Source organism: Oncorhynchus masou, chromosome 33 (genome assembly GCF_036934945.1).
Source record: "Oncorhynchus masou masou isolate Uvic2021 chromosome 33, UVic_Omas_1.1, whole genome shotgun sequence".
Classification (NCBI taxonomy): domain Eukaryota; kingdom Metazoa; phylum Chordata; class Actinopteri; order Salmoniformes; family Salmonidae; genus Oncorhynchus; species Oncorhynchus masou.
This window is the reverse complement of record NC_088244.1, coordinates 26101253-26128238: the sequence shown is the minus strand read 5'-3', so window position 1 is coordinate 26128238 and position 26986 is coordinate 26101253. Positions and strand designations below refer to the sequence as shown.

At 43.3% G+C, this 26986-nt stretch overlaps 2 protein-coding genes across 2 annotated transcripts in view; one reads left to right on the top strand and one right to left on the bottom strand.

Annotated features, from left to right (window-relative positions):
* The window catches only part of tmem240a (transmembrane protein 240a), a 15112-nt gene extending 9722 nt beyond the window's left edge, over window positions 1-5390 (bottom strand). The window contains exons 1-3 of the mRNA XM_064956051.1: window positions 4865-5390; window positions 4336-4442; window positions 1799-2007 (exon numbers count right to left, since the gene is read on the bottom strand). Of these exons, the coding sequence (XP_064812123.1) occupies window positions 1799-2007; window positions 4336-4442; window positions 4865-4921 (373 nt within the window). The 5' untranslated portion in view covers window positions 4922-5390. The remainder of the gene's footprint in view (window positions 1-1798; window positions 2008-4335; window positions 4443-4864) is intronic.
* A 15728-nt stretch (window positions 5391-21118) lies between these two features.
* Window positions 21119-26723, top strand: LOC135528141 (OTU domain-containing protein 3-like). Its single transcript, XM_064957005.1, has 8 exons — window positions 21119-21250; window positions 21892-22201; window positions 24052-24200; window positions 24339-24451; window positions 24859-24981; window positions 25099-25228; window positions 25538-25728; window positions 25965-26723. The coding sequence occupies exons 2-8, from the start codon at window positions 21993-21995 to the stop codon at window positions 26127-26129; spliced, it is 1080 nt and encodes a 359-aa protein (XP_064813077.1). The 5' UTR covers window positions 21119-21250; window positions 21892-21992; the 3' UTR covers window positions 26130-26723.
* The last annotated feature ends 263 nt before the right edge of the window (window positions 26724-26986 follow it).

Genomic DNA, 26986 nt, shown 5'->3' with positions numbered 1-26986 from the left:
AAGCATACTGCTAAAGCAACACTCGAGTGGTTTAAGGGGAAACATTTAAAATTCTTGGAAGGGCCTAGTCAAAGCCCAGACCTCAATCCAATTGTGAATCTGTGGTGTGACTTAAAGATTGCTGTACACCAGCGGAACCCATCCAAATTGAAGGAGCTGGAGCAGTTTTGCCTTGAAGAATAGGCAAAAATCCCAGTGGCTAGATGTGCAAGCATATAGAGCCATACCCGAAGAGACTTGCAGCTGTAATTGCTGCAAAAGCTGTTTCTACAAAATATTGACTTTGGGGGGGGATGAATAGTTATGCACGCTCAAGTTTTCTGTTTTTTTTTGTCTTGTTTCTTGTTTGCTTCACAATAAAAATATTTTGCATCTTCAAGGTGGTAGACATGTTGGGTAAATCAAATTATACAAAGCCCCAAAAAATCCATTTTAATTCCAGGTTGTAAGCCAACACAATAAGAAAAATGCCAAGGGGGTGAATACTTTTGCAAGCCACTGTATACTCACTAGACATTATGCCCCTCTATTTTCTGACCGTAACAGTAATTGAAATATCCAGGTCACATCACCTCCTTCAGCAATGTCTTATATCTAAAGGATCCAGGCCAGTGACAAAATATAGACCTGTTTTGACATTGAGAGCTGCACAAGATAATGTGTAGCTGAAGCAATTGGATTATTCCAACACATTATAAGAACACTCCATTGGGCAAACGTTGGGTGAATCCACGATGTTTCCTTGTCATTTCAACCAAAAATGATGACGTTCAATCAATGTGGAACACTGATTGGATTTGGAAAAAGTCATCAACGTAAGAGAATTTAGTCATTTCTTCACTGAACTTTTAACCTAAATCCAATGACATGGTGAAAAAATGTTTTCACCTTAGTTGACAACTCAACCAAATGTAAATCAAAACTAGACGTTGAGCTGACGTCTGTGCCCAGTGGGACTGGACAAGTTATTGAATCAGGAGAAGAAGTATGGACAAGACGTCCTCTAATATGTAATATGTTCACATTGGCATACACTCCCCAGTGAGGTCTGGCTTGGTAGACTAACATTGGTAAGAATTGAGACAGTTAATAATTGTATGTCTTCCTAGTGTACAGACACATGCCCTCTGTGCTACGGGTAAGGAATCTTTGTTTCAGTGAATCAGTATGTACTGAACATATGACATCTGAGGGCAGCAATATTTCCACAGCATAATTAACATTACAGTTTCACTATGCCTACTTTACACACATAACTATCCCCCTCAATGGACACAAAGTCATCTTTTTCCAAATTCCTTCTCCCAGTTATACAGTAGTAATTAACTGTATAATGTCTTAATTCTAATTCATGACCATAACACACTGTATACAGTACTGTACAGTAAATATCCTGTGAGACAATAAAAGTAAAAGTTTCCCATAACCATCACTTATAGCCAGGTGTATTGCGCCCACCCAAGAAAGCCTGGTTTCAATTGGTTTCAATGAATGGTACAGTCGTCAATAGCAGCCTGTATGTCAATTCTGGGCATTTGCACACCCACGTTACATCCCCAAGAAAATATGTAGGAGAAACACTGATCAATATGGCAGTCGAAATATTAACACATACACCACTTCACTCAACATCTCTCTTTTCGCAGACGTGGGAATCAACCAAACAATACTTCTGTCATCAGATGATTGAGAAATGTTTTTCTCATTCTGCTGCACATTTTGTCAACCTTGTTGACATTCCAGTCAGTGCATATAGAACTTTTCCCAGTCAAACAGACCAAGTCTCTGGATGACTCACCATAGTAGCGACTGGCTCTCCATGCCCTGACAGCACAGTGCAGCACTCCGTCCAGCCACAGCAGGAGCCAGCTGATACAGAATCCCAGCAGCAGCCCCAGCATCAGGTCCATCTCCTGCTTGGTCACGCTGTCACTCACAAAGTAGTTCTCCGACGAGTCCACCAGAGAATGGTCCCCATTGTATGGGATCACGTAGTGGACATGATGCCTGGAAGAGACCAAGCCGGAGGTTAGAAAGTGTTAGTGGTGGAGGGAAGAACAAGGAAAAGAGGGGATAGGGCAAGGAAGGACAAATTAGGGGGTGTAGGTGATGAAATTGAATTCTCAACACTGATTTGGTACAAATGGGAGAATGCAAAGGCATGGAACACATGCTGAATTTACACAGTGCAGTGCTGGTGAATAATAATTTCATGAAAGGTGTGTAGCCTGTCTTCTGTAAATGATTACCATTACTTTTGTCACAGAGTGTTATCCAAGCCTAACATAACGATCTACCTAACGTGCCCCTCAAAGATACATCTCATAATATGACAACCTGAGGTTTACAAGCAATAAAGGAATGACAGTGGATGTGGCCTTAGGCCTGACTAGGTGTGCGTCATCGCCAGGATGACACCTCAACACCACAGGCACTAAAAGTAGGCTTTCAAGATCAGGTGGCCTCTCATCTGACTGTCTATTCCATGAAATGTTTATACTGAGAGGATAAACATCTTAGGTAAAATTAGTAACTCTTATTGAAGAGCATTTTCAGGTCACTAAAAGACAAAGTGGCTGTGTGCCAAATGGCACCCTTTTCCCTACATAGTGCACTACTTTTGACCAAAGCCTGGAAGCAGACGCTGTGTCACTCGCTTTCAATTGGCTTAATTAAAGGCAATGACAACCAGTGTTGTATGCAATTGTTGGGATCTAGTTATATAGAGACATACCCCAAGAGACTTGCAACTGTAATTGCTGCAAAAGGTGGTTCTACAAAGTATTGACTTCGGGTGGTGGGGGGGGGGTGAATAGTTATGCATGCTCAAGTTTTCTATTTTTTTTTGTCTTGTTTCATGTCTGTTTCACAATAAAAATGTTTTGCATCTTCAAAGTGGTAGGCATGTTGTGTAAGTCAAATGATACAACCCCCCCCCCCCCCCCCCCCAAAAAAAAAAAATCCAGGTTGTAAGGCAACAAAATAGGAAAAATGCCAAGGGGGTGAATACTTTCGCAAGCCACTGTAGTTGTTCAGACTCAGGCCTAAACTTGCCTTCATCCATGGCTTAATATTCTAATGAATTACAGTACCAGTCAAAAGTTTGAACACACCTACTCATTCAAGGGTTTTTCTTTATTTTTTCTATTTTGAAAATTATAGAATAATAGTGAAGACAGCAAAACTATGAAATAACACTTGGAATCATGTAGTAACCAAAAAAGTGTTAAACAAATCAAAATATATATTTTATTCTTTCAAGTAGCCACCCTTGCCTTGATGACAGCTTTACACACTCTTGGCATACTTGCCTAGGAACTTTGTTAAGGTCATAGGACTGAAAATGAACTAATTCAACAACCCCATGTCACTAACAAATACAGTCATGGTTGGTTACGCTACAATTTAATCGAAAAGGCACACTGGGAAATTATTGGAGGCGTGGCTTAGTGGGGGCATTTAATTTAAGTATACCTTACTAAAAATAAATGCATGTTTTATTGTATTTCTCATAGTACTGCTCACTTCAGCTATTTAAGTTTCTTAACAACATTTATTTTAGGTGATCGTTTTCCTCAAAATATTTGAGTACAACTTGAATTTAGGAAGATTTTGCAGTGTTGCAAGGAGTCTCTACCAGCAATTGTGAAAATGTGAGGCCATATATAACTTTTACAGGTCTAATCACAACAGCAATATGATACCTGGCCTAATCACCATTCAACTATAGTTATTTTATGTTTCATTCCATTTTCAGCCTTCATAACATGGGTTATCAATAATAGATCACTATATTATAATTCTCACAACTGATTCAATATAGGTAGGCCTAATGTCCTCTCTCCAAAAACATTTCCTCCTAAAAATATGGTAATATTGCAAATGAAAAACAGCACGAGAACGATCATTGAGAGCTGTCTTTGTTTAAAATGATTCCTTAGCCCATTCCTCATAAATCACAACATACTTTATTTATGTCTCAACCACCTTCGTATGCAGTAAAAGACAAATCACTGAATATAGGCTTGAAAACACCGTCACAACCTAGGCATCACAAACATGAGGCTGTAGCCTACCATCAGACACACATATACCTCGAATAAAACCACAGTCGACATCAATTAGACACATTTTCAAGAGATTATGCATGGAGCAGGTTGGGATGCTTATTAAAACCAACAGTTCAGCAGGAGAAATCATTCGAGAGGCCTATTGAGGGATTAAGATTAGACGAGAAAAATAGCAGCCTTCTTGACTCTGTTAGGCGACCCTTTCATTGCAGATGCAGCACATTGTATCTATCCAAATGAATCAATGTATTATATTGTTTTTTACCTTCCACAGTTGCAATGACAGACGCGGTCTTCCCCTCGTAAATGCGGTAAGATGTAGTTGTGAAAGCGATCCAGTAGTGCGTTCATGTCCATTAAACAGGCTATCGCCTGCAAAAGAACCAAAAGAGTCAACTGGGACACAATAACTATTCCCAACACAGCAGCACCATTATATGACTTGCATTAAGCTAAAGTCCATATAAGAGAAAATAGACAAATCCATTTGGAAACCCACCTTGCAATCATTTGCGAGGGAAAACTCCCTCGCTCTTATTAAATGGTATTTAGATGATTTATTCATAATAGCCATGTAATTGTTGGCAGTCTATGTGTAGCCTACTTCCTCAAGTCTATATGCATTTAACCATAATTATTTTCAGTGTCCTTATATAAAATGTGCTCTGTAGTTGTAATATCTAGCCTATAACTACATTATTCATTATTATAGGCTACACAAGTAAAAACATATATATATCATTGCTGTAGGCGTTAAACACACATGCGGGTGCAATAAAAAGTGGATCTCTTACCATTACAACTGAAGCGCCAAGAATCATAAAAATCATGGTGGTTGTGATCATATGCATCAAAACTTCCAAACTCGCCGCTGTTCTCTAGCCTTCTCTACCCGCCGCACTGCAAACGCTGGGCTTTAGGCGCTCTGTCCCGGGAGGAGACGGTCATTGAGGCGCCCTTACTGCACCTGACTCTCCGTCCCTCCAAACTCGCCAGGTTGAAGTGCAATTAACCAGTGCACAGGGGATGAGATCGCCCAGTCTCCCTCAGTACCCCCTTTGACACACGCACTCACGGTCTTCACAGTCGACACCCCATCCAGTGATGCGTCGATTCGATGACGCGGACCGAGTCGTGGACTGGTGGCTGCCGCGGTTGCTGTGGCGGGAACGGCGAAAATAGGGTGCTGGTGGAGAGGGTGTCCAAGCCTGACTACAAATGCAATGATGTTCTTTTCCCGGAAAGCCAGGTACCGTTCTCATTCAAAAAAAATCTCAGCAAACAGGAGAAAGGGTGATCCGGTCGCCTCATGGGGATGTCCCTGGCTACTGCCCCCCCTCCCCCTCCCTCCCACCACCACCACCTTTCGTCCAAGACAGCAGGTTATTCCCGTCTGTTTGATCAATTAGTTAATCTATTAATTATCGATACATACGCTTCTCAATCGATGGGAGCATTTAATTAATCTATCACTCAGATTATTCATTTTTATTGCGATTGCGCGTTTTGGGCTACAGTCGTTGTCTTCTACCATGTAAATGGCTTGATAACATCGATGTCAAGCCAAATCGAGATGTAGATCAAGTCGGAACCAGACCCACCCTACCCCCAGTCCAGTAAAGATCAGGCAACGGCAGCTGCATCAACGCCCGGGGCCAGACACGCATGATTATCCCATCTTGTTTTAGCTATCGCAGTCAGGAGCATCCACCACCATCCCTTTGCGAGCGTGTGTGTGTGTGTGTGTGTGTGTGTGTGTGTGTGTGTGTGTGTGTGTGTGTGTGTGTGTGAGAGAGAGAGAGAGAGAGAGAGAGAGAGAGAGAGAGAGAGAGGGGGGGGGAGAATGACGGAAGGATGGACAGAAGGAAGGAAGGAAGGAAGGAAGGAAGGAAGGAAGGAAGGAAGGAAGGAAGGAAAGATGGAGATTCTGTGCCCCTATTGCATTTTACTCTGTGAAACACTCAGAGACATTCAAGCAAATAATTCCAAGAATATTCGCGATGGTTTAACCTCTATATACCGTTCCTCCAGAGGCGTCACCAGCTTTACTGATCACCCCCTCCCCTTCGATCTACCACGGTCTCTCTAGTCTCTACCCTCTCCATCGTTGCAGTTCATTTTCGGATTCTACGCCATTTCGCCGGGCTGAATTTCTGGCTGGCACTGTATGCTATGGTACATTATTGGACTCTACGCATATATACTCGTATTGTATTAGCCATTCACTAGATCTATTGATGTATTAGTTGAAATCAATACGAATTGCATTTCCTAATAGCAAAGGCTGTTGTGGATGAGCGTACTTTCCCTGTTAAAAGCAAGACAGATGTCCTTAAAATAACTCTCATTCACTTCCCATGAGCTCCATTCATTCAGACCCAACCGAAATCCACTAAATGTGTAACACAACCCGAAGACAAATGTCACAATATTTAGGCTAAATCCCAAATGTCTTTAGCACTACTTAGCAGGCTACTTTTATAGCGTAAACGTCAAAGCAATTGAAAATCAAACACGCCTACCCATTGTTCGATTCTGGAAAAAATCTCAAGGACGTCACATTACCTGTTAGAATATCAACTTTATTTACACAAAGTAGAAACACTCACATTTGAGCTTCAATAGTCATAGCTGTACGTTCTTCAACGATTAAAATTAGCCATGAGGCTAGTCTCATACTGAACTTGGATATTAGCCTGCCACTCTCCCTTTGTGTTGTGCTACTCGGCTGCTATCAATTCAGGACCATGGAGAGCACCATTATTAACGGGTTTCTCCCAACACAGTTCGGGACCATGGAAATCGATGCTGCCAATGGCTTTCTCCCTCTTTGTCTCTAAATACTATGTACTAGTCTTTGAATATATTTACTTTGTTTATCATGTTGTTCTACAATGGCAACAAAAATGAATAATAGCCTATGCATTTCAAAATAAAAACCCAATTCAAAACTTTTCCTCAATGATATGCAATGCCACCTCTAGTCTTTTGGTGGCCCTAAGCGTGATTCGGTCGAGGCTCCTGACCTCGCGGGTAAAACGTTTCAGCAATTATTCACATTTTGCCATGGGGCAGAGAACATTTTGTACTTTTAAAGCTATTTTCCTGCAATTCTACACATTTTGCCAGGGGGTGGTGGGAAACTCTTGCAGTTTAAGATCTCGAAAGCTGGCTAAACTATCTTACTTAGAAATCAAAAAAATGTTTAGCTGACATAGGCTATTTGAATAACTGACATAAGAGTTAACTGTTGATACACTACCAAATTTCTAAATTCCACTTTGTGCATTTTAATTTTCTAACTCTCAGCAGTAAGTTGATATCTCGATTGAGTTTCTAATATTTTTATTTAACCTTTATTTCACTAGGCAAGTCAGTTATCACTGTAGGCCTAAAACACATGTAACATTAACATTTTACTAGGCAAGTCCGTTAAGAACAAATTCTTATTTACAATGATGGCCTAGGAACAGTGGGTTAACTGCCTTGTTCAGGGGCAGAACGACAGATTTTTACCTTGGCAGCTCGGGGACTCGACTTAGAAACCTTTTAATTTCTGGCCCAACGCTCTAACCACTAGGCTATCTGCAGAAAAATGACCAAAAGTATGTGGATACCTGCTCGTCGAACATCCCATTCCAAAGTCATAGGCATTAATATGGAGTTGGTCCCCCCTCACTCTTCCAGGAAGGCTTTCCACTAAATGTTGGAACATTGCTATTTCCCTTCACTGGAACTAAAGGGGCCTTGCCCGAACCAGAAAACCATCCCCAGATCATTATTCTTCCTCCACCAAATATTACAGTTGGCACTGTGCATTGGGGCAGGTAACTTTCTCCTGGCATCTGCCAAACCCAGATTCGTCTGTTGACTGTCAGATGGTGAAGCGTGATTCAGCACTCCAGAGAAAGCGTTTCCACTGCTCCAGAGTCCAATGGCGGCAAGCTTCACACCACTCCAGCTGACGCTTGGCATCGCGCATGGTGAGCTTAGGCTTGTGTGTGGCTGTTCGGCCATGGAAACCCATATCATGAACCTCCCGACAAACAGTTGTTGTGCTGACGTTGCTTCCAGAGGCAGTTTGGAATTCGGTAGTGAGTATTGCAACGAGGACAGATTATTTTTACGTGCTAAAGCATGTGCTTCAGCAGTCCTGTTCAGTGAGTTTGTGCGGCCTACCACTTCGTGACTGAACCATTGTTGCTCCTAGATGTTTCCACTTCACAATAACAGCACTGACAGTTGACCATCGCAGTTATAGCAGGGCAAAAATTTGATGAACTGACTTGATGGAAAGGTGGAATTCTATAACGGTGTCGAGTTGAAAGTGAGCTCTTCATTAAGGCCATTCTTCTGCCAATGTTTAGCGATGGAGATTGCATGGCGGTATGCTTGATTTTACACACCTGTGTCTGAAATATTGTGTCTGAAATAGCCGAATCCATTAATATGAAGGGGTGTCCACATACTTTTGTGTATATATATATATATACACAGTGCATTCAGATAGTATTCAGAACCCTTCACTTTTTCTCAATTTTGTTACGTTACAGCCTTATTCTAACATTTATTAAACACACATTTTTTCTTATCAATCTACACACAATACTCCATAATGACCTTGCAAAAAAACAGGTTTTTAAGACATTTTTGCAAATCTATTCAAAATAAAAAACAGAAAAAATGTACATATGTATTCAGACCCTTTGCTATGAGATGCAAAATTGAGCTCAGGTGCATCCTGTTTCAATTGATCACCCTTGTGATGTTTCTACAATTGATTGGAGATTTGGAAAGGCACACACCGGTCTACACAAGGTCTCACAGTTGACAGTGCAAGTCAGAGCAAACCATAAGCCATTGTGTGGAAGGAAGAGCTCCAAGACAGGATTGTGTCGAGCCACAGATCTGGGGAAGAGTAGAAAAAATGTCTGCAGCATTGAAGGTCCCCAAGAACACAGTGGCCTCATCATTCTTGAATGGAAGAAGTTTAGAACCACCGGCAAAACTGAGCAATCGGGGGAGAAGGTGACAAGAACCCACAGAAGGTCATAATTGGTCAGGGAGGTGACCAAGAACTCGATAAACACTCTGACAGAGCTCTAGAGTTACTCTGTGGAGATGGGAGAACCTTCCAGAAGGACAACCATCCCAGCAGGACTCCACCAAATAGTCCTTTATGGTAGAGCGGCCAGATGGAAGCCACTCCTCTGTAAAAGCCACATGATACCCTGCTTGGAGTTTGCCAAAAGGCACCTGAAGACTCTCATACCATGAAAAGCAAGATTCTCTGGTCTGATGAAACCAAGATTGAGCTCTTTGGCCTGAATGCCAAGTGTCACGTCTAGAGAAAACCTGGCACCATCCCTACGGTGAAGCATGGTGGTGGAAGCACTCTGCTGTGGGGATATTTTTCAGCGGAAGGAATTGGAAGACTAGTCAGGATCAAGGCAAAGATGAAATGAGCAAAGTACAGAGAGATCCTTGATGAAAACCATCTCCAGGAACTCAGACTGGGGCGAAGGTTCACCTTCCAACAGCACAACAACCCTAAGCACACTGCCAAGACAACGCAGGAGTGGCTCGGAGTCTCTATATGTCCTTGAGTGTCCCAGCCAGGGTCTTGAACCCGATCGAACATCTCTGGAGAGTCCTAAAAATAGTTGTGCAGCAACGTTCCCCATTGTTAAGTTTTTTTTTAAATCAATAATGACTCAATTATGTATACATTTCAATCAGGACTGACTAATCAGAATACTATTATGTTACTGTATAGATGTATGAATTTTATTTTAATCCTAGTACTGAATATAATGTGTGTAATTATAATCAAGAATTAGAACAAAGACTGTCTGTTCCTTGGTAGAAATGAATGAACTTATCGTCAGACTGGCTAAAATGCGTCTGAACTTGAAGGTGCCTTGGGGGAGACCTTGGCCTGGTCGTAAATTATCTAAACCGGTGGGGACAGTGTAGGAAGGTTTGTGAACGATACTGCCATTGTATCGGAGTGGAGGAGGGACGTATAAAACCTATGACGTCATTTTCAGTTTATAACCTGTTGTAAATTGTATCATGTTCAGTACTCTCGAGAATAAACCCTATTGCTTTATTTTTAAGACTGGTCTCTGCCCATTTTATGCAAATAAGAATCTTCCAAATCCTTAGAAATGGGCTGAGTGCATTAATTGAATTGGTTAATAAACATATAGGAATTAAATTCCTCTAACACCCATCCAACTTGACAGGCCTTGAGAGGATCTGCAGAGAGGAAGGGGAGAAATTCCCCAAATACAGGTCTGCCAAGCTTGCAGTGTCATACCCAAGAAGACTCAATGCTGTAATTGCTGCCAAAGGTGCTTCAACAAAGTACTGAGTAAAGGGCCTGAAAACTTATTTAAATGTGATTTTTCATTTGACATTTTTATAAATTAGTAAAAATGTCTAAAAACCTGTTTTACTTTGTCATTATGGGGTATTGTGTGTAGATTAATGAGGGGAAAGAAGCAATGTAATACATTTTAGAATAAGGCTGTAATATAACAAAATGTGACAAATAACAAATACACTGTTTATATATAAACTCAACAAAAAAGAAATGTCCTCTCACTGTCAACTGTGTTTATTTTCAATGAACTTAACATGTGTAAATATTTGTATAAACTTAACAAGATTCAACAACTGGGACATAAACTGAACAAGTCCCACAGACATGTGACTAACATAAATGGAATAATGTGTCCCTGAACAAAGAGGGGGTCAAAATCAATAGTAACAGTTAGTATCTGGTGTGGCCACCAGCTGCATTATGTACTGCAGTTCATCTCCCCCTCATGGACTGCACCAGATTTGCCAGTTCTTGCTGTGAGATGTAACCCCATTCTTCCCCCAAGGCACCTCCAAGTTCCCGGACATTTCAGGGGGGAATGGCCCTAGCCCTCACCCTCCGATCCAACAGGTCCCAGACGTGCTCAAAGGGATTCTTCGCTGGCCATGGCAGAACACTGACATTCCTGTCTTGCAGGAAATCAAGCACAGAACGAGCAGTATGGCTGGTGGCATTGTCATGCTGGAGGTTCATGAGAGGATGAACCTGCAAGAAGGGTACCACATGAGGGAGGAGGATGTCTTCCCTGTAACGCACAGCGTTGAGATTGCCTGCAATGACAACACGCTCAGTCCGATGATGCTGTGACACACCGCCCCAGATCATGAAGGACCCTCCACCTCGATCCCGCTCCAGAGTACAGGCCTCTGTGAAACGCTCATTCCTTCAACAATAAACGCAAATCCGACCATCATCCCTGGATAGACAAAACCACGACTCGTCAGTGAAGATAACTTTTTGTCAGTCCTGTCTGGTCCAGCGACGGTGGGTTTGTGCCCATAGGCAACGTTGTTGCCGGTGATGTCTGGTGAGGACCTGCCTCTGCATCTTTCTTTTGGTGTTTTTCAGAGTCAGTAGAAAGGCCTCTTTAGTGTCCTAAGTTTTCATAACTGTGACCTTAATTGCCTACCGTCGGTAAACTGTTACTGTTTTAATGACCGTTCCACAGGTGCACAAGTTACTTGGATTTTTACGAATTATCTTTGAAAGAAAGGGTCCTGAAAAGGCGACGTTTCTTTTTTTGCTGAGTTTATATATATATATATATATATATATATAGAGAGAGAGAGAGAGAGAGAGAGAGAGAGAGAGAGAGAGAGAGTTGAAGTCGTAAGTTTACATACACCTTAGCCAAATACATTTAAACTCAGTTTTTCACAATTCCTGACATTTAATCCTAGTAAAAATTTCCTGTCTTAGGTCAGTTAGGATCACCACTTTATTCTAAGAATGTGAAATGTCAGAATAATAGTAGAGAGAATGATTTATTTCAGCTTTTCACATTCCCAGTGGGTCAGAAGTTTACATACGCTCAATTAGTGTTTGGTAGCATTGCCTATAAATTGTTCAATTTGGGTCAAACATTTCGGGTTGCCTTCCACAAGCTTCTCACAATAAGTTGGGTGATTTTTCGCCCATTCCTCCTGACAGAGCTGGTGTAACTGAGTCAGGTTTGTAGGCCTCCTTGCTCTCACATGCTTTTCTCAGTTCTGCCCACAAATGTTCTATGGTATTGAGGTCAGGGCTTTGTTATGGCCACTCCAATACCTTGACTTTGTGGTCCTTAAACCATTTTGCCACAACTTTGGAAGTGTGCTTGGGGTCATTGTCCATTTGGAAGACCCGTTTACGACCAAGCTTTAATGAATAATGATGGTCATTATAGCCAAACAGTTCTATTTTTGTTTCATCAGACCAGCGGACATTTCTGCAAAATGTACCATGTTTGTCTCGATGTGCAGTTGCAAACCGTAGTCTGGCTTTTTATGGCGGTTTTGGAGCAGTGGCTTCTTTTTTGCTAAGCGGCCTTTCAGGTTATGTCGATATAGGACTCGTTTTACTGTGGATATTGATACTTTTGTACCTGTTTCCTCCAGCATCTTCACAACGTCCTCTGCTGTTGTTCTGGGATTGATTTGATTTGACTTTTCGCACAAAAGTACGTTCATCTCTAGGAGACAGAACACGTCTCCTTCCTGAGGGGTATGATGGCTGCATGGTCCCATGGTGTTTATACTTGCGTACTATTGTTTGTACTGATGAACGTGGTACCTTCAGACGTTTGGAAATTGCTACCAAGGATGAACCAGACTTGTGGGGGTCTACAATTTTCTTTCTTTAGTCTTGGCTGATTTCTTTTGATTTCCCCATGATGTCAAGCAAAGAGGCACTGAGTTTGAAGGTAGGCCTTGAAATACATCCACAGGTACACCTCAAATTAACTGAAATTATGTCAATTATCCTATCAGAAGCATCTAAAGCCATGACACAATTTCTGGAATATTCCAAGCTGTTTAAAGGCACAGTCAACTTAGTGTATGTAAACTTCTGACCCACTGGAATTGTTGGAATAATTACTTGTGTCATGCACAAAGTAGATGTCCTAACTGACTTGCCAAAACTATAGCTTGTTAAACAAGAAACTTGTTGTAACGATCGTCTGTGGTGGAAGAAGGTGAGGACCAAAGCGCAGCGTGGTAAGTGTTCATGTTTTTAAATAAAGTAATGAACACTGAACAAAACAATAAACGTGAAGTAATCAAACCGGAACAGTCCCGTGTGGCACTAACACTAACACGGATAATAAACACCCACAACTCAAAAGTGAAACCAGGATCCCTAAGTATAGTTCTCAATCAGGGACAATGATTGACAGCTGCCTCTGATTGAGAACCATATCAGGCCAAATACAGCAATCCCAAATCAATAGAAAAAATGACATAGTCAACCCATCCATCTCACTGATCATACTAAAACCAAGACATAATAAAAGAACTAAGGTCAGAACATGACACTTGTGGAGTGGTTGAAAAATGAGTTTTAATGACTCCAACCTAAGTGTATGTATACTTCCGACTTCAACTGTATATGTCACACATTGATTTGTTTCACCTGTCTTTGTGATTGTCTCCACCCTCCTGGTTTTGACCCTTGCCTGTCCTGACTCTGAGCCTGTCTGCCTGACCACTCTGCCTGCCCCTGACCCTGAGTCTGCCTGCCGACCTGAATCTTTGTCCCACCTCTAATTATTGACCTCTGCCTACCCTGACCATGAGGCTGCCTGCCATCCGGTATCGTTGCTCCACCTCTGGTTTTCTGACCCCTGCCTGCCTTGACCTGTCTATTGCCTGCCCCTGTTGGATCATTAAACTATTGTTAATTCGACGTTGTTTGCATCTGGGCTTTACCTTCATACCTGATAGCACAAACTGGCCATGACAGCAGACCCGGGCCAGCTGCTCAATGTCATCTCCACCCAGGGAGCCACCATTGGTAGGCACAAGGAATTGCTTCGTGGCCTTGTGGAGAGGGTCCAAACTTTGGCTGAATGCCATGACCGGGCGTTGGACAGTTTGCTGGAGTAATTCCACGGGTTGTCTGGGAGGCTGCCTACCACAGTGGTAACCCCACAGCTCCTCAGAGACTCAGCTGCTAGCAGCACTGTCTCATCAGTCACTCCACCTTCTCGGGAGCCTCGCTTACCTCCTCGGGAACACTTCAATGGAAAGCCGAGCACCTGTCGGGCGTTCCTAGCTCAGTGTGCCCTTGTCTTTGAGCTTCAGCTCTCCTCCTTCCCCTTGGATCGTTCCAAGATAGCCTACCTCATCAATCTGATGTCCGGGAGTGCTCTCACCTGGGCTACTACGGTGTGGGAACGACAGTCGGCCATATGCAGTAGTCTGGAGGGGTTCGTGGGAGAAGTGGGGCAGGTTTTTCATGTCCCGTTCTCCGGGCGAGAGGCAGCCTGGAAGCTAATCCAGCTTCAGCAGGACTCCCGCTGTCTAGCTGATTATGCGGTGGATTTCCGCACGTTGGCAGCGGAGAGAGCTTGGAATCAAGAGGCACTGTTCAATATGTTCCTTCACGGCGTCTCGGAGGAAGTCAAAGATGAGCTCATCGCTTTGACCATCCATATCGATGGGCGATTACGAGAACAATGGGAGGGAGAGGAAATTGGATTTTGCTCGCACGCCCAGGGATCCTACCCTTGCCTTCGAGTCATCCTTGAAGTCTCCGACGGTCTCATTGCCGAGAGAACCCGAGACTTCCCCACCTGCGACGAGGGCTGCCGAAGTCATCACATCCTATAGGCCGAGTCACCCACACCACCACTCCCATCAACCTATGTGTGTCAGGGAACCTCAATGAGGCTTTCCAGTTCCTGCTCATCAAGTCCCCTCAGATTCCTGTGGTATTGAGATTCTCCTGACTCCAGCGACACAATCCCCAAATTTTTATTTTATTTATTTCACCTTTATTTAACCAGGTAGGCAAGTTGAGAACAAGTTCTCATTTACAATTGAGACCTGGCCAAGATAAAGCAAGCAGTTCGACACATACAACGACACAGAGTTACACATGGAGTAAAACAAACATACAGTCAATAATACAGTATAAACAAGTTTATATACGATGTGAGCAAATGAGGTGAGACAAGGAAGGTAAAGGCAAAAAGAGGCCATGGTGGCAAAGTAAATACAATATAGCAAGTAAAACACTGGAATGGTAGATTTGCAGTGGAAGAACGTGCAAAGTAGAAATAAAAATAATGGGGTGCAAAGGAGCAAAATAAATAAATAAATGAAATACAGTAGGGAAAGAGGTAGTTGTTTGGGCTAAATTATAGGTGGGCTATGTACAGGTGCAGTAATCTGTGAGCTGCTCTGACAGTTGGTGCTTAAAGCTAGTGAGGGAGATAAGTGTTTCCAGTTTCAGAGATTTTTGTAGTTCGTTCCAGTCATTGGCAGCAGAGAACTGGAAGGAGAGACGGCCAAAGAAAGAATTGGTTTTGGGGGTGACCAGAGAGATATACTTGCTGGAGCGCGTGCAACACGTGGGTGATGCTATGGTGACCAGCGAGCTGAGATAAGGGGGGACTTTACCGAGCAGGGTCTTGTAGATGACATGGAGCCAGTGGGTTTGGCGACAAGTATGAAGCGAGGGCCAGCCAACGAGAGCGTTCAGGTCGCAATGGTGGGTAGTATATGGGGCTTTGGTGACAAAACGGATTGCACTGTGATAGACTGCATCCAATTTGTTGAGTAGGGTATTGGAGGCTATTTTGTAAATGACATCGCCGAAGTCGAGGATTGGTAGGATGGTCAGTTTTACAAGGGTATGTTTGGCAGCATGAGTGAATGATGCTTTGTTGCGAAATAGGAAGCCAATTCTAGATTTAACTTTGGATCGGAGATGTTTGATGTGGGTCTGGAAGGAGAGTTTACAGTCTAACCAGACACCTAGGTATTTGTAGTTGTCCACCTATTCTAAGTCAGAGCCGTCCAGAGTAGTGATGTTGGACAGGCGGGCAGGTGCAGGCAGCGATCAGTTGAAGAGCATGCATTTAGTTTTACTTGTATTTAAGAGCAATTGGAGGCCACGGAAGGAGAGTTGTATGGCACTGAAGCTTGCCTGGAGGGTTGTTAACACAGTGTCCAAAGAAGGGCCAGGAGTATACAGAATGGTGTCGTCTGCGTAGAGGTGGATCAGAGACTCACCAGCAGCAAGAGCAACATCATTGATGTATACAGAGAAGAGAGTCGGTCCAAGAATTGAACCCTGTGGCACCCCCATAGAGACTGCCAGAGGTCCGGACAGCAGACCCTCCGATTTGACACACTGAACTCTATCAGAGAAGTAGTTGGTGAACCAGGCGAGGCAATCATTTGAGAAACCAAGGCTGTCGAATCTGCCGATGAGGATGTGGTGATTGACAGAGTCGAAAGCCTTGGCCAGATCAATGAATACGGCTGCACAGTAATGTTTCTTATAAATTAACTGGTCTACTGGTGCCGTCTTGGGCTGGAGCCTGTTCTGCCATGCCCATTGCCTGATGTCAGCACAACCTGCCCTGGGACGTCTTCCTGGGGGCTCGGAAGGTGCCCTGGACCTCTCTGCCATTCTTGCAGAGTACCAGTACCTCCGGAATTGTTCAGCAAGGGCCGGCCACTTCGCTCCCGCCGCACTGACCTTATGACTGCAGGATTGACCTTCTCCCTGGCACGACTCCGCCCCGGGGACGACTGCACTCCTTGTCAGGACCAGAGTCCAAGGCGATGGAGACCTACATCAGGGAGTCCCTTTCTACAGGATTCATCCATCCTTCTTCTCCCACTGGCGCAGGGTTCTTTTTTTTGTGGAGAAGAAGGACTCGATGCGCTCGTACATCGACTACCAGGGTCTCAAGGTCATAACAGTGAAGAACTGCTACCCGCTGCCACTCGTCTCCTCGGCCTTCGAGCAGCTCCACTGTGTTTTCCAAGCTGGATCTACGGAACGCCTACAACTTGGTGTGGATACGGGAAGGGGACGGGTGGAAAACCGCCTTCAACATGGTCAGCGGTCACTACGAGTATCTGGTCATGCCTTTTGGCCTTACCAACGCCCCCGCTGTGTTCCAGGCTCTGGTCAATGATGTTCTCCACTACATGTTGAACCGGTTCATCTTCGTCTACTTCAATGCGATCCTCATCTTCTCCTGTTCCACACAAGAACATGTGCTCCACATCCGACAGGTTCTCCAACGCCTCCTGGAGAACCAGCTGTTTGTAAAAGCAGAGAAGTGCAAGTTCCATCGTTCCACCATCACATTTCTGGGGCTCATCATCGCCACAGGGCGTGTGAAAATGTATCCCAGGAAGGTGAGAGCGGTGGTGGATTGGCCCCAGCCTACTTCCAGGTTGCAGCTGCAACGCTTCCTGGGGTTTGCCAACTTCTGTCGCCGCTTTATCCGGGGTTACAGCATGGTATATATGAGTAGTATGACATATACCACTCAGTGGTATATATCAGTGTTCCTAATGTTTGGTTTCATTCAGTCCATCATTCATTTTTAAGACATGAAGGTCAGTCAATGAGGAAAATTTCAAGAACTTTGAAAGTTTCTTCAAGTGCAGTTGCAAAAACCATCAAGCTCTATGATGAAACTGGCTCTAATGAGGACTGCCACAGGAAAGGAAGTCCCCGAGTTACCACTGCTGTAGAGGATAAGTTCATTAGAGTTAACTGCACCTCAGGTTGCAGACCAAATAAATGCTTCACAGCGTTCAAGTAACAGACACATCTCAACATCAACTGTTCAAATGAGATTGCATGAATCAGGCCTTCATGGTCGAATTGCTGCAAAGAAACCACAACTAAAGGACACCAATAAGAAGAGGAGACTTGCATGGGCCAAGAAACACGAGCAATGGACATTAGACCAGTGGAAATCTGTCCTTTGGTCTGATGAGTCCAAATATGAGATTTTTGGTTCTAAACACTGTGTTTTTGTGAGACGCATAATAGGTGAACGGATGCTCTCCGCATGTGTAGTTCCCACCGTGAAGTATGGAGGAGGAAGGGTGATGGTATGGTGGTGCTTTGCTGGTGACACTGTCTGTGATTTATTTAGAATTCAAAGCACACTTAACCAGCATGGCTACCACATTATTCTGCAGTGATACGCCATCCCATCTGGTTTGTGCTTAGTGGGACAATCATTTGTTTTTCATCAGGACAATGACCCAAAACACACCTCCAGGCTGTGTAAAGGCTATTTGACCAAGGAGAGTGATGGAGTGCGGCATCAGATGACCTCGCCTCCGCAATCACCTGACCTCAACCCAATTGTGATGGTTTGGGATGAGTTGGACCACAGAGCGAAAGAAAAGCAGCCAGCAAGTGCTCAGCATATGTGGGAACTCCTTCAAGACTGTTGGAAAAGCATTCCACATGAAGCTGGTTGAGAGAATGCCAAGAGAGTGCAAAGCTGTCATCATGGCAAAGGGTGGCTATTTAAAAGTTTTGATGTCTCACTATTACTCTACAATGTAGAACATAGTAAAAAATAAATAAAAACCCTTGAATGAGTAGATGTGTCCAAACCTTTGACTGGTACTGTATATACATACGCACACTGAGTATACCAGGATGTCTTGCTCCCAGACAGACTAAACAACTTCTTTGCTCGCTTTGAGGACAATACAGTGCCACTGACACCGCCCGCTACCAAAATCTGCGGACTCTCCTTCACTGCAGCTGACGTGAGTGAAACATTTAAACGTGTTAACCCTCGCAAGGCTGCAGGCCCAGACGGCATCCCCTGCCGCATCCTCAGAGCATGCTCAGACCAGCTGGCTGGAGTGTTTATGGACATATTCAATCAATTCTTATCCCAGTCTGCTGTTCCCAACTGCTTCAAGAGGGACACCATTGTTCCTGTTCCCAAGAAAGCTAAGGTAACTGAGCTAAACGACTACTGTACCCCGTAGCACTCACTTCCATCATCATGAAGTGCTTTGAGAGACTACCTGACACCCTAGACCCCACTTCAATTTGCTTACCGCCCCAATAGGTCCACAGATAACAACATCTCCACCCCACTGATCCTCAACACTGGGGCCCCACAAGGGTGCGTTATGAGCCCTCTCCTGTACTCCCTTTTCACCCTGCGTGGCCATGCACGCCTCCAACTCAATCATCGTTTGCAGACGACACTACAGTGGTAGGCTTGATTACCAACAATGACGAGACGGACTACAGGGAGGAGGTGAGGGCCCTCAGAGTGTGGTGTCAGGAAAACAAAAGAGATGATCATGGACTTCAGGAAACAGCAGAGGGAGCACCCCCTATCCACATCAACGTGACAGTAGTGGAGAGGGTAGTAAGTTTTAAGACCCTCGGCGTACACATCACGGACAACCTGAATTGGTCGACCCACACAGACAGCGTGGTGAAGAAGGTGCAGCAGCGCCTCTTCAACCTCAGGAGGCTGAAAAAATTGGGCTTGTCACCAAAAGCACTCACAAACTTTTACAGATGCACAATCGAGAGCATCCTGTCGGGCTGTATCACAGCCTGGTATGGCAATTGCTCCGCCCACAACCGTAAGGCTCTCCAGAGGGTAGTCAGGTCTACACAACGCATCACCAGGGGCAAACTACCTGCACTCCAGGACACCGACACCACCCGATGTCACAGGAAGGTCATCAAGGACAACAACCACGTGAGCCACTGCCTGTTCACCCCACTATCATCCAGAAGGCGAGGTCTGTACAGGTGCATCAAAGCAGGGACGGAGAGACTGAAAAACAGCTTCTATCTCAAGGCCATCAGACTGTTAAACAGCCACCACTAGCATTTTTTTTATTTATTTTTTTTACCTTTATTTTACTAGGCAAGTCAGTTAAGAACATGTTCTTATTTTCAATGACGGCCTAGGTACAGTGGGTTAACTGCCTGTTCAGGGGCAGAACGACAGATTTTGTACCTTGTCAGGTCGGGGATTTGAACTTGCAATCTTTCGGTTACTAGTCCAATGCTCTAACCACTAGGCTACACTACCGGCTGCTGCCTACATATTGACTCAACTCCAGAGATGAGAGTTGTAGATTGACAATATACTATGTAGGCTACACTTAGTCAAAGGGGCATCATGTTAACCTTGTTGTTGATCCTTACCTCCTCGTATAAGACTAAGGTAATGAGTAGAGCAGGTATAGGACGTCCCCCTTTAAACAAAGCAGATAGCTGTTTTATGTACAAGATGTCAGTGCATAAACAAATACAAGCAAATACATTCGTACCATGTAAACCAGAACACATCGTTGTAGTTTCTAATGTAAATCTTTATTACAACTGGGAAGGTATTTACTTGACTGTGTTTTCTTGTTTTTGTGATCTATATATTCTTATTTCCTTTCAATGCCTGCTGATGCATTTTTAGGCCCTGGGGTGACTTCTTTGACACTGTCTGATATAATTCTACATAGCAAACACTCTCTGTCCTCCTCAACCCACTCCTCCTCCACACAACTCTTTCCAACTGCATTCTGTCATAGGGAGGAGCGAATTGGAGAAGAGGGTCTGCATTGTGGTGTTTCAAAATATAACAGATTTTTAAGAGGAGAAAAGAGAGTGATAATAAAGTGCAGTCTTTCCCTTTACAACACATAACACACCCTCCCACTTTATCTTGAGTCATACACTGAAAGACACAGATTTCAGACATTAACATAATTCAGAGCTTGTTAACTTGATAACTGTTGATCGCCATGTACCAGCTGTTTTCATATATCAGTTGATAGACATGCAACACTTTCTTATAGCATAGAAAGCTTGTTCTGAACTTTACCATAACCAACTTTAATAAGTAGGCCTAGTCTGCACAATAACTATTATGTAAATTTCGTAAAGATAGTGAATTAGGCCTATACAGTGGTCATCCTTCCCTGTAAAAATGCCCTACTTTGTTCCCTCCCAACATTAGCTACACCATTCTTGCTTAGTGAAATTCAAGTAATGAACATTTCTCAAGAGTTGAAAGTAGGGGTTTTAAGGTGAGCTAAACGTTTTACAAATTGATAGGATTTTTAATAAAAGGGTATGTATTGTATTTCGTTGACAGTTCTGAATTTGGACGGTAATGTATAAAGTATGATGCTCTCAGGCTTCCGTACTCTTACGACGAGTCCCGGAAGTGCTAAACATGAATTGTAAACAAACTCATGAGCCAGATCTTATTTAGTTTAAGCAAAGAACGTGCTGCCGTATAGGACGTGGTTTGCGTATCATTGGATGCACCCTGTAGAATGTGAGTAACTTGCTCTGTTCCTTATATTCTGGTTGCTTGACATTTAATCACTGTTGTGTTTAACTCCAAATCAATGAGAACGCTATTAGCATTAACCGCTGACTTTTGTAAACTACCTAACATTAAAGTTAGCTAACTAGCTAAGTAGTCGGCTAACCTAACCAGCAGTCATATTCAGCTAGCATAACAGTTGCTAGTTAACCAGTTACTTATCCGATATAATTTGCTAGCTAGCTTACGTCAAACCTGGCCAGTACAGTAGGCTCTCTCTAGCTAGTCGAAATCAAACCCTATCAGCTGTTGCTGTTATTCAGGATGCCAGATCTACCAGCTAGCTAGCATGACAGCTACGGCATTAGACACCACGCTAATACAACTGGTCAGTAGATATCTTTGGTTGTCCTTATCACATTGTAGATAATTAGCTAACCCATGTAGAGTTGCAATTGCGTGCTGTGCCACGTATATCAACTGACTAAACGGACTGTGTAAAAACTAGCTAATCCTAACCATATTTTTGTAGCTGGCTACTGTACCAATCCGTGTCAGTGAAATGTGGAAGTAACTAAGTTGTCACGCGTAGCTCATCTAAGTAACATTCAAACTCTCCTCTCTATTCTTTCCCTCTTTCTGAAACACAGGATTCCACCTGTGTGGAAGTAACCCAACTACATTTGCCAGTGAGTGACGGACAGAGATCTACTTGCATCTGTAGAGATCTGTGTCTGTAGGCAGGGCAGCCATGTCTAGGAAGCAGACAGGAAAGCCACTGCGTGGCAGCAACAGAAAGTGTGATGCGGAGCGAAAGCGGGATGAGCGGGTCACGCGCAGGGCAATCGCCAAGGACCGCAAGAACCGGCCCCAGGATGGGGACGAGGGAGAGGAGTTTGTCAGCTTCTCCAACCAGCTCCAAGCGCTGGGGCTCAAACTTAGAGAGGTGCCTGGAGATGGGTAAGATTCAGAGAGAGAAGGTCTGACTACATTGCAGACACCTGGCAGACCTATAAACGCCTGAATAGGTATTTGCTATATCATCTAACCACATAGTGGGGTAAAAAAGTATTTAGTTAGCCACCAATTGTGCAAGTTCTCCCACTTAAAAAGATGAGAGGCCTGTAATTTTCATCATAGGTACACTTCAACTATGACAGACAAAATGAGAAAAATCAAGGAAATCACATTGTAGGATTTTTAATGAATTTATTTGCAAATTATGGTGGAAAATAAGTATTTGGTCAATAACAAAAGTTTCTCAATACTTTGTTATATACCCTTTGTTGGCAATGACGGAGGTCAAACGTTTTCTGTAAATCTTCACAAGGTTTTCACACACTGTTGCTGGTATTTTGGCCCATTCCTCCAAGCAGATCTCCTCTAGAGCAGTGATGTTTTGGGGCTGTTGCTGGGCAACATGGACTTTCAACTCCCTCCAAAGATTTTCTATGGGGTTGAGATCTGGAGACTGGCTAGGCCTCTCCAGGATCTTGAAATGCTTCTTACGAAGCCATTCCTTCGTTGCCCGGGTGGTGTGTTTGGGATCATTGTCATGCTGAAAGACCCAGCCACGTTTCATCTTCAATGCCCTTGCTGATGGAAGGAGGTTTTCACTCAAAATCTCACGATACATGGCCCCATTCATTCTTTCCTTTACACGGATCAGTCATACTGGTCCCTTTGCAGAAAAACAAAGCATGATGTTTCCACCCCCATGCTTCACAGTAGGTATGGTGTTCTTTGGATGCAACTCAGCATTCTTTGTCCTCCAAACACGACAAGTTGAGTTTTTACCCAAAAATTATATTTTGGTTTCATCTGACCATATGACATTCTCCCAATCTTCTTCTGGATCATCCAAATGCTCTATAGAAAACTTCAGACGGACCTGGACATGTACTGGCTTAAACAGGGGGACACGTCTGGCACTGCAGGATTGGAGTCCCTGACGGCGTAGTGTGTTACTGATGGTAGGCTTTGTTAGTGTGGTCCCAGCTCTCTGCAGGTCATTCACTAGGTCCCCCCATGTGGTTCTGGGATTTTTGCTCATCCGGTCTTGTGATCATTTTGACCCCACGGGGTGAGATCTTGCGTGGAGCCCCAGATCGAGGGAGATTATCAGTGGTCTTATATGTCTTCCATTTCCTAATAATTGCTTCCACAGTTGATTTCTTCAAACCAAGCTGCTTACCTATTGCAGATTCAGTCTTCCCAGCCTGGTGCAGGTCTACAATTTTGTTTCTGGTGTCCGTTGACAGCTCTTTGGTCTTGGTCATAGTGGAGTTTGGAGTGTGACTGTCTGAGTTTGTGGACAGGTGTCTTTTATACTGATAACAAGTTTAAACAGGTGCCATTAATACAGATAACGAGTGGAGGACAGAGGAGCCTCTTAAATAAGAAGTTACAGGTCTGTGAGAGCCAGAAATCTTGCTTGTTTGTAGGTGACCAAATACTTATTTTCCACCATAATTTGCAAATAAATTAATGAAAAATCCTACAATGTGATATTCTGGATTTGTTTTTCTCATTTTGTCTGTCATAGTTGAAGTGTACCTATGATGAAAATTACAGGCCTCATCTTTTTAAGTGGGAGAACTTGCACAATTGGTGGCTGACTAAATACTTTTTTGCCCCACTGTATTATATGATCTAGCAATCTGATGCCAGACTGAGTAATCGATGACATGGCACACAATCATTGGTTGATGCAATGCAACATCTAAAATGTAGTCAGCCTGGAATGCAACCTAAGTGCTCTTATAAATGGCTGTTACAACGTTGACTAATACTGTGTGTCCATCCTATAGTAACTGCCTGTTCCGGGCTCTGGGTGACCAATTGGAGGGACACTCTCGAGGACACCTGCGCCTGCGCCAGGAGACTGTGCAGTACATGATGGCACACCGGCAGGACTTTGAGCCCTTTGTGGAGGATGATGTGCCCTTCGCCCAGCATTGTAAGATAGAAACCAAATGCTATTTCCATGTAAAAATGTTGTGGGATGCCCAAGTTTTTGATGGTATGCCAGTCATCCTGACGAGTGTGTCTTTAAAGATCTTGTCACTAATATTTCTCTCTGTTTTCTTCCTCTCAGTGTCAAACCTCTCCCAGCCTGGTACGTTTGCTGGCAACGATGCTATTGTGGCATTCGCCCGTAGTCAACAGCTCAAGGTGGTCATTCATCAGCTCAACACCCCACTGTGGGAGGTAGGAAGCTCAGTGACACCCTATTGCCCATATAGTTTACTACTTTTGTCAAGAGACGCATAGCTGTATAAAAGCTAAAGTAGTGCACAATAGGGGAAATTCACACTTATTTTATGTATCTGTTTTTAAAGGAGATTGGAATCCCCAAAAATGTTTTACATTTTTATTTAAATGAAAGAATGGGAAAGTGGATGGGGATGTAGTAACAAAATAATAAAACGGCATAGTTTATAAAGTTGGGGAGGAGAGGCGTGAATCCCTGTCGCCAGGTGGTATATGTGGTCCTACCACTAGACCACATTGTAGCACACTGTACTGTATTTTAAGCCGAAGTCCTCTTCTAATGTAACAGACCGTATGAAATAGCACTATTGATAAGCCCTACTCATTATGTTTTCTCAATTCAGATAAATGGCTCTGAGAAGCTGGTTGGCCGAGAGCTACACATTGCCTATCGCTATGGAGACCATTACGACAGTGTACGACCAATCGGTGACAACTCTGAGAGCCCTGCTCAGCTGCGTTTAGAGGTACGGGAAAAAAGCGGTTCATTTAAAAACACAATCAAATATTTCAATATTTTATTGGATTAGTCTTATTCATAAAATGTTCCTTATTCCCCCCACACCTCTCTTGTGTCGTTTCAGAATCTTCATAATTCGAGTGGGCAGCGTGAGTTTGGTGACGGCCAGAGGGACAGACGGAAAGCCCCCTCGCCCACCCCCTCCGAGGAGGACAATGTGATCCTAAGTTCCCTGAAGAACAGGGGCCCAAACTGTGAGTGGCCCCTCTGTCTTCTCCCCCAGTGCAGTGTGATTATCAGTGTCTGCTAGCTGTTTTGGGCAGGTTTTAGGTCCTTTTCTAACCCCAACTCATATAAAACTTTCATTAATCTGTAGTCTACACCTACCGTGTATAATAAACATTGATAGTAAATACAACTGATGTTTATTGACTATTTTGGGGATTTCCATCTTTTAGAGGGAGCTACCATCCAAAAACCATTTGATTATGATCAACAGGAGCATCTGATGCAGTATATTCACTGCAACTGACCCCATGTGTATTGTGTGCCATGTCTCTCAGGTGAAGAGGATAATCTATTTCAGCTGAGTGCCGCCACCATCAACGCTGAGTGGCTGGTGGATTCTGAGCTAGCTGTCCAAGTGTGTCACGGCCAGTGTGCCTCTGGTTCATGCTCAGCGTGTAGACAAGCAGCGACAGAGTGCAGTGAGCACAAAGCACCACCAGATGGAGGCAACATACACACATCCAAGGTAAATTGTAATTGTTAAATAAATATTTTTAAGGTGTTAACACATTTTATTCAGAAAGTAGGGAACCACTACACCATGACTCTCCACTCAAATTCCAATTCTGAATAAGTATTCTGAGTCTGTGTGACTTTCAATTAAAGTTCCAAATTAAATTGACCTGCATTTCTCTATTCAATTGAGAAGGGACTTAAGTCCCTCCTTTTCATCTTGACTCCTGTTTTTTTTACACCTCTCAGGCTTCAAACAAGCAGAGGAAAGAGCAGCAGCGCTTGGAAAAGAAAAAGCGACAGGAGGAAAGACATCGACAGAAGGTTCTTCAAAGCAAAGGAACACCTGACCAAAACCAGAACCTCTCGGAGCCTGTCACTCTAGTGCCAGCTCTAAATACACTTAGTATATAGACAGACAGAGCATGGCCAAATAAAGCTATACCGGGTGGCTGATTACAATGTTTTGCTCACAGAATCGATTTCAATCTCAATCACATTGGATGACTTACATAAACTGTTTAGTTTCTTTGCAAATGTATGGTGCCTGCGATAGGTTGTGTGTGTGAATCTGTTCGGGGTTGTGGTTGATTATGAGGGTGTTTGATAGTGACCCAAGATGGTGTACAAAGTTTCCTCTCTTAGAGACACACTGTCTAGACTCTTTATATGCTGGTGAATGAGGGCTGCTTTTCACTACGACCATGTAAGTACATATTGGGCTCCTCATTGCTTTTGTTTTGAGTTGAATTTCTCTGATTCCAGCCAAAGAAGAAAGGAACGGGAAGAGACATCATTGTAAACAGAATGAAATGTTTTGTGAATGATACTGAAATTATGTAGTTGATATAGTATGTGAATAATTGATATTTTATCTGGTTAATGGCAGTTACAGTATTAATCAAGCTTAAAGAAATTATTCAGTTGGGAGATTTGCTGATGAATGATTGTGATGCACTCTGTCTGGTATGATATGTAATGAGGCAATAAATGAAAAAATGTACAGTATTTGATTTATTCATATTTTTGATATATTTTGTCTTAAATGGTTGTGTTTGTTTTTGATTTGATTAAAGATGCACTATGCATAAATCAATTCCACCATTTCCCCTTTGCAAAAATTCTAATAGTTTGCGTAATTTCAGTTTAATGTAGAGAAGTATAGTGTAGAGAATCATTGTACCGTCTAAACCGCTATGAAATATATTTTCCATAACCAAAAATATTGTATTTTCAAGCTGTATGAAGCTGCTATACAAAACTGAAGTATG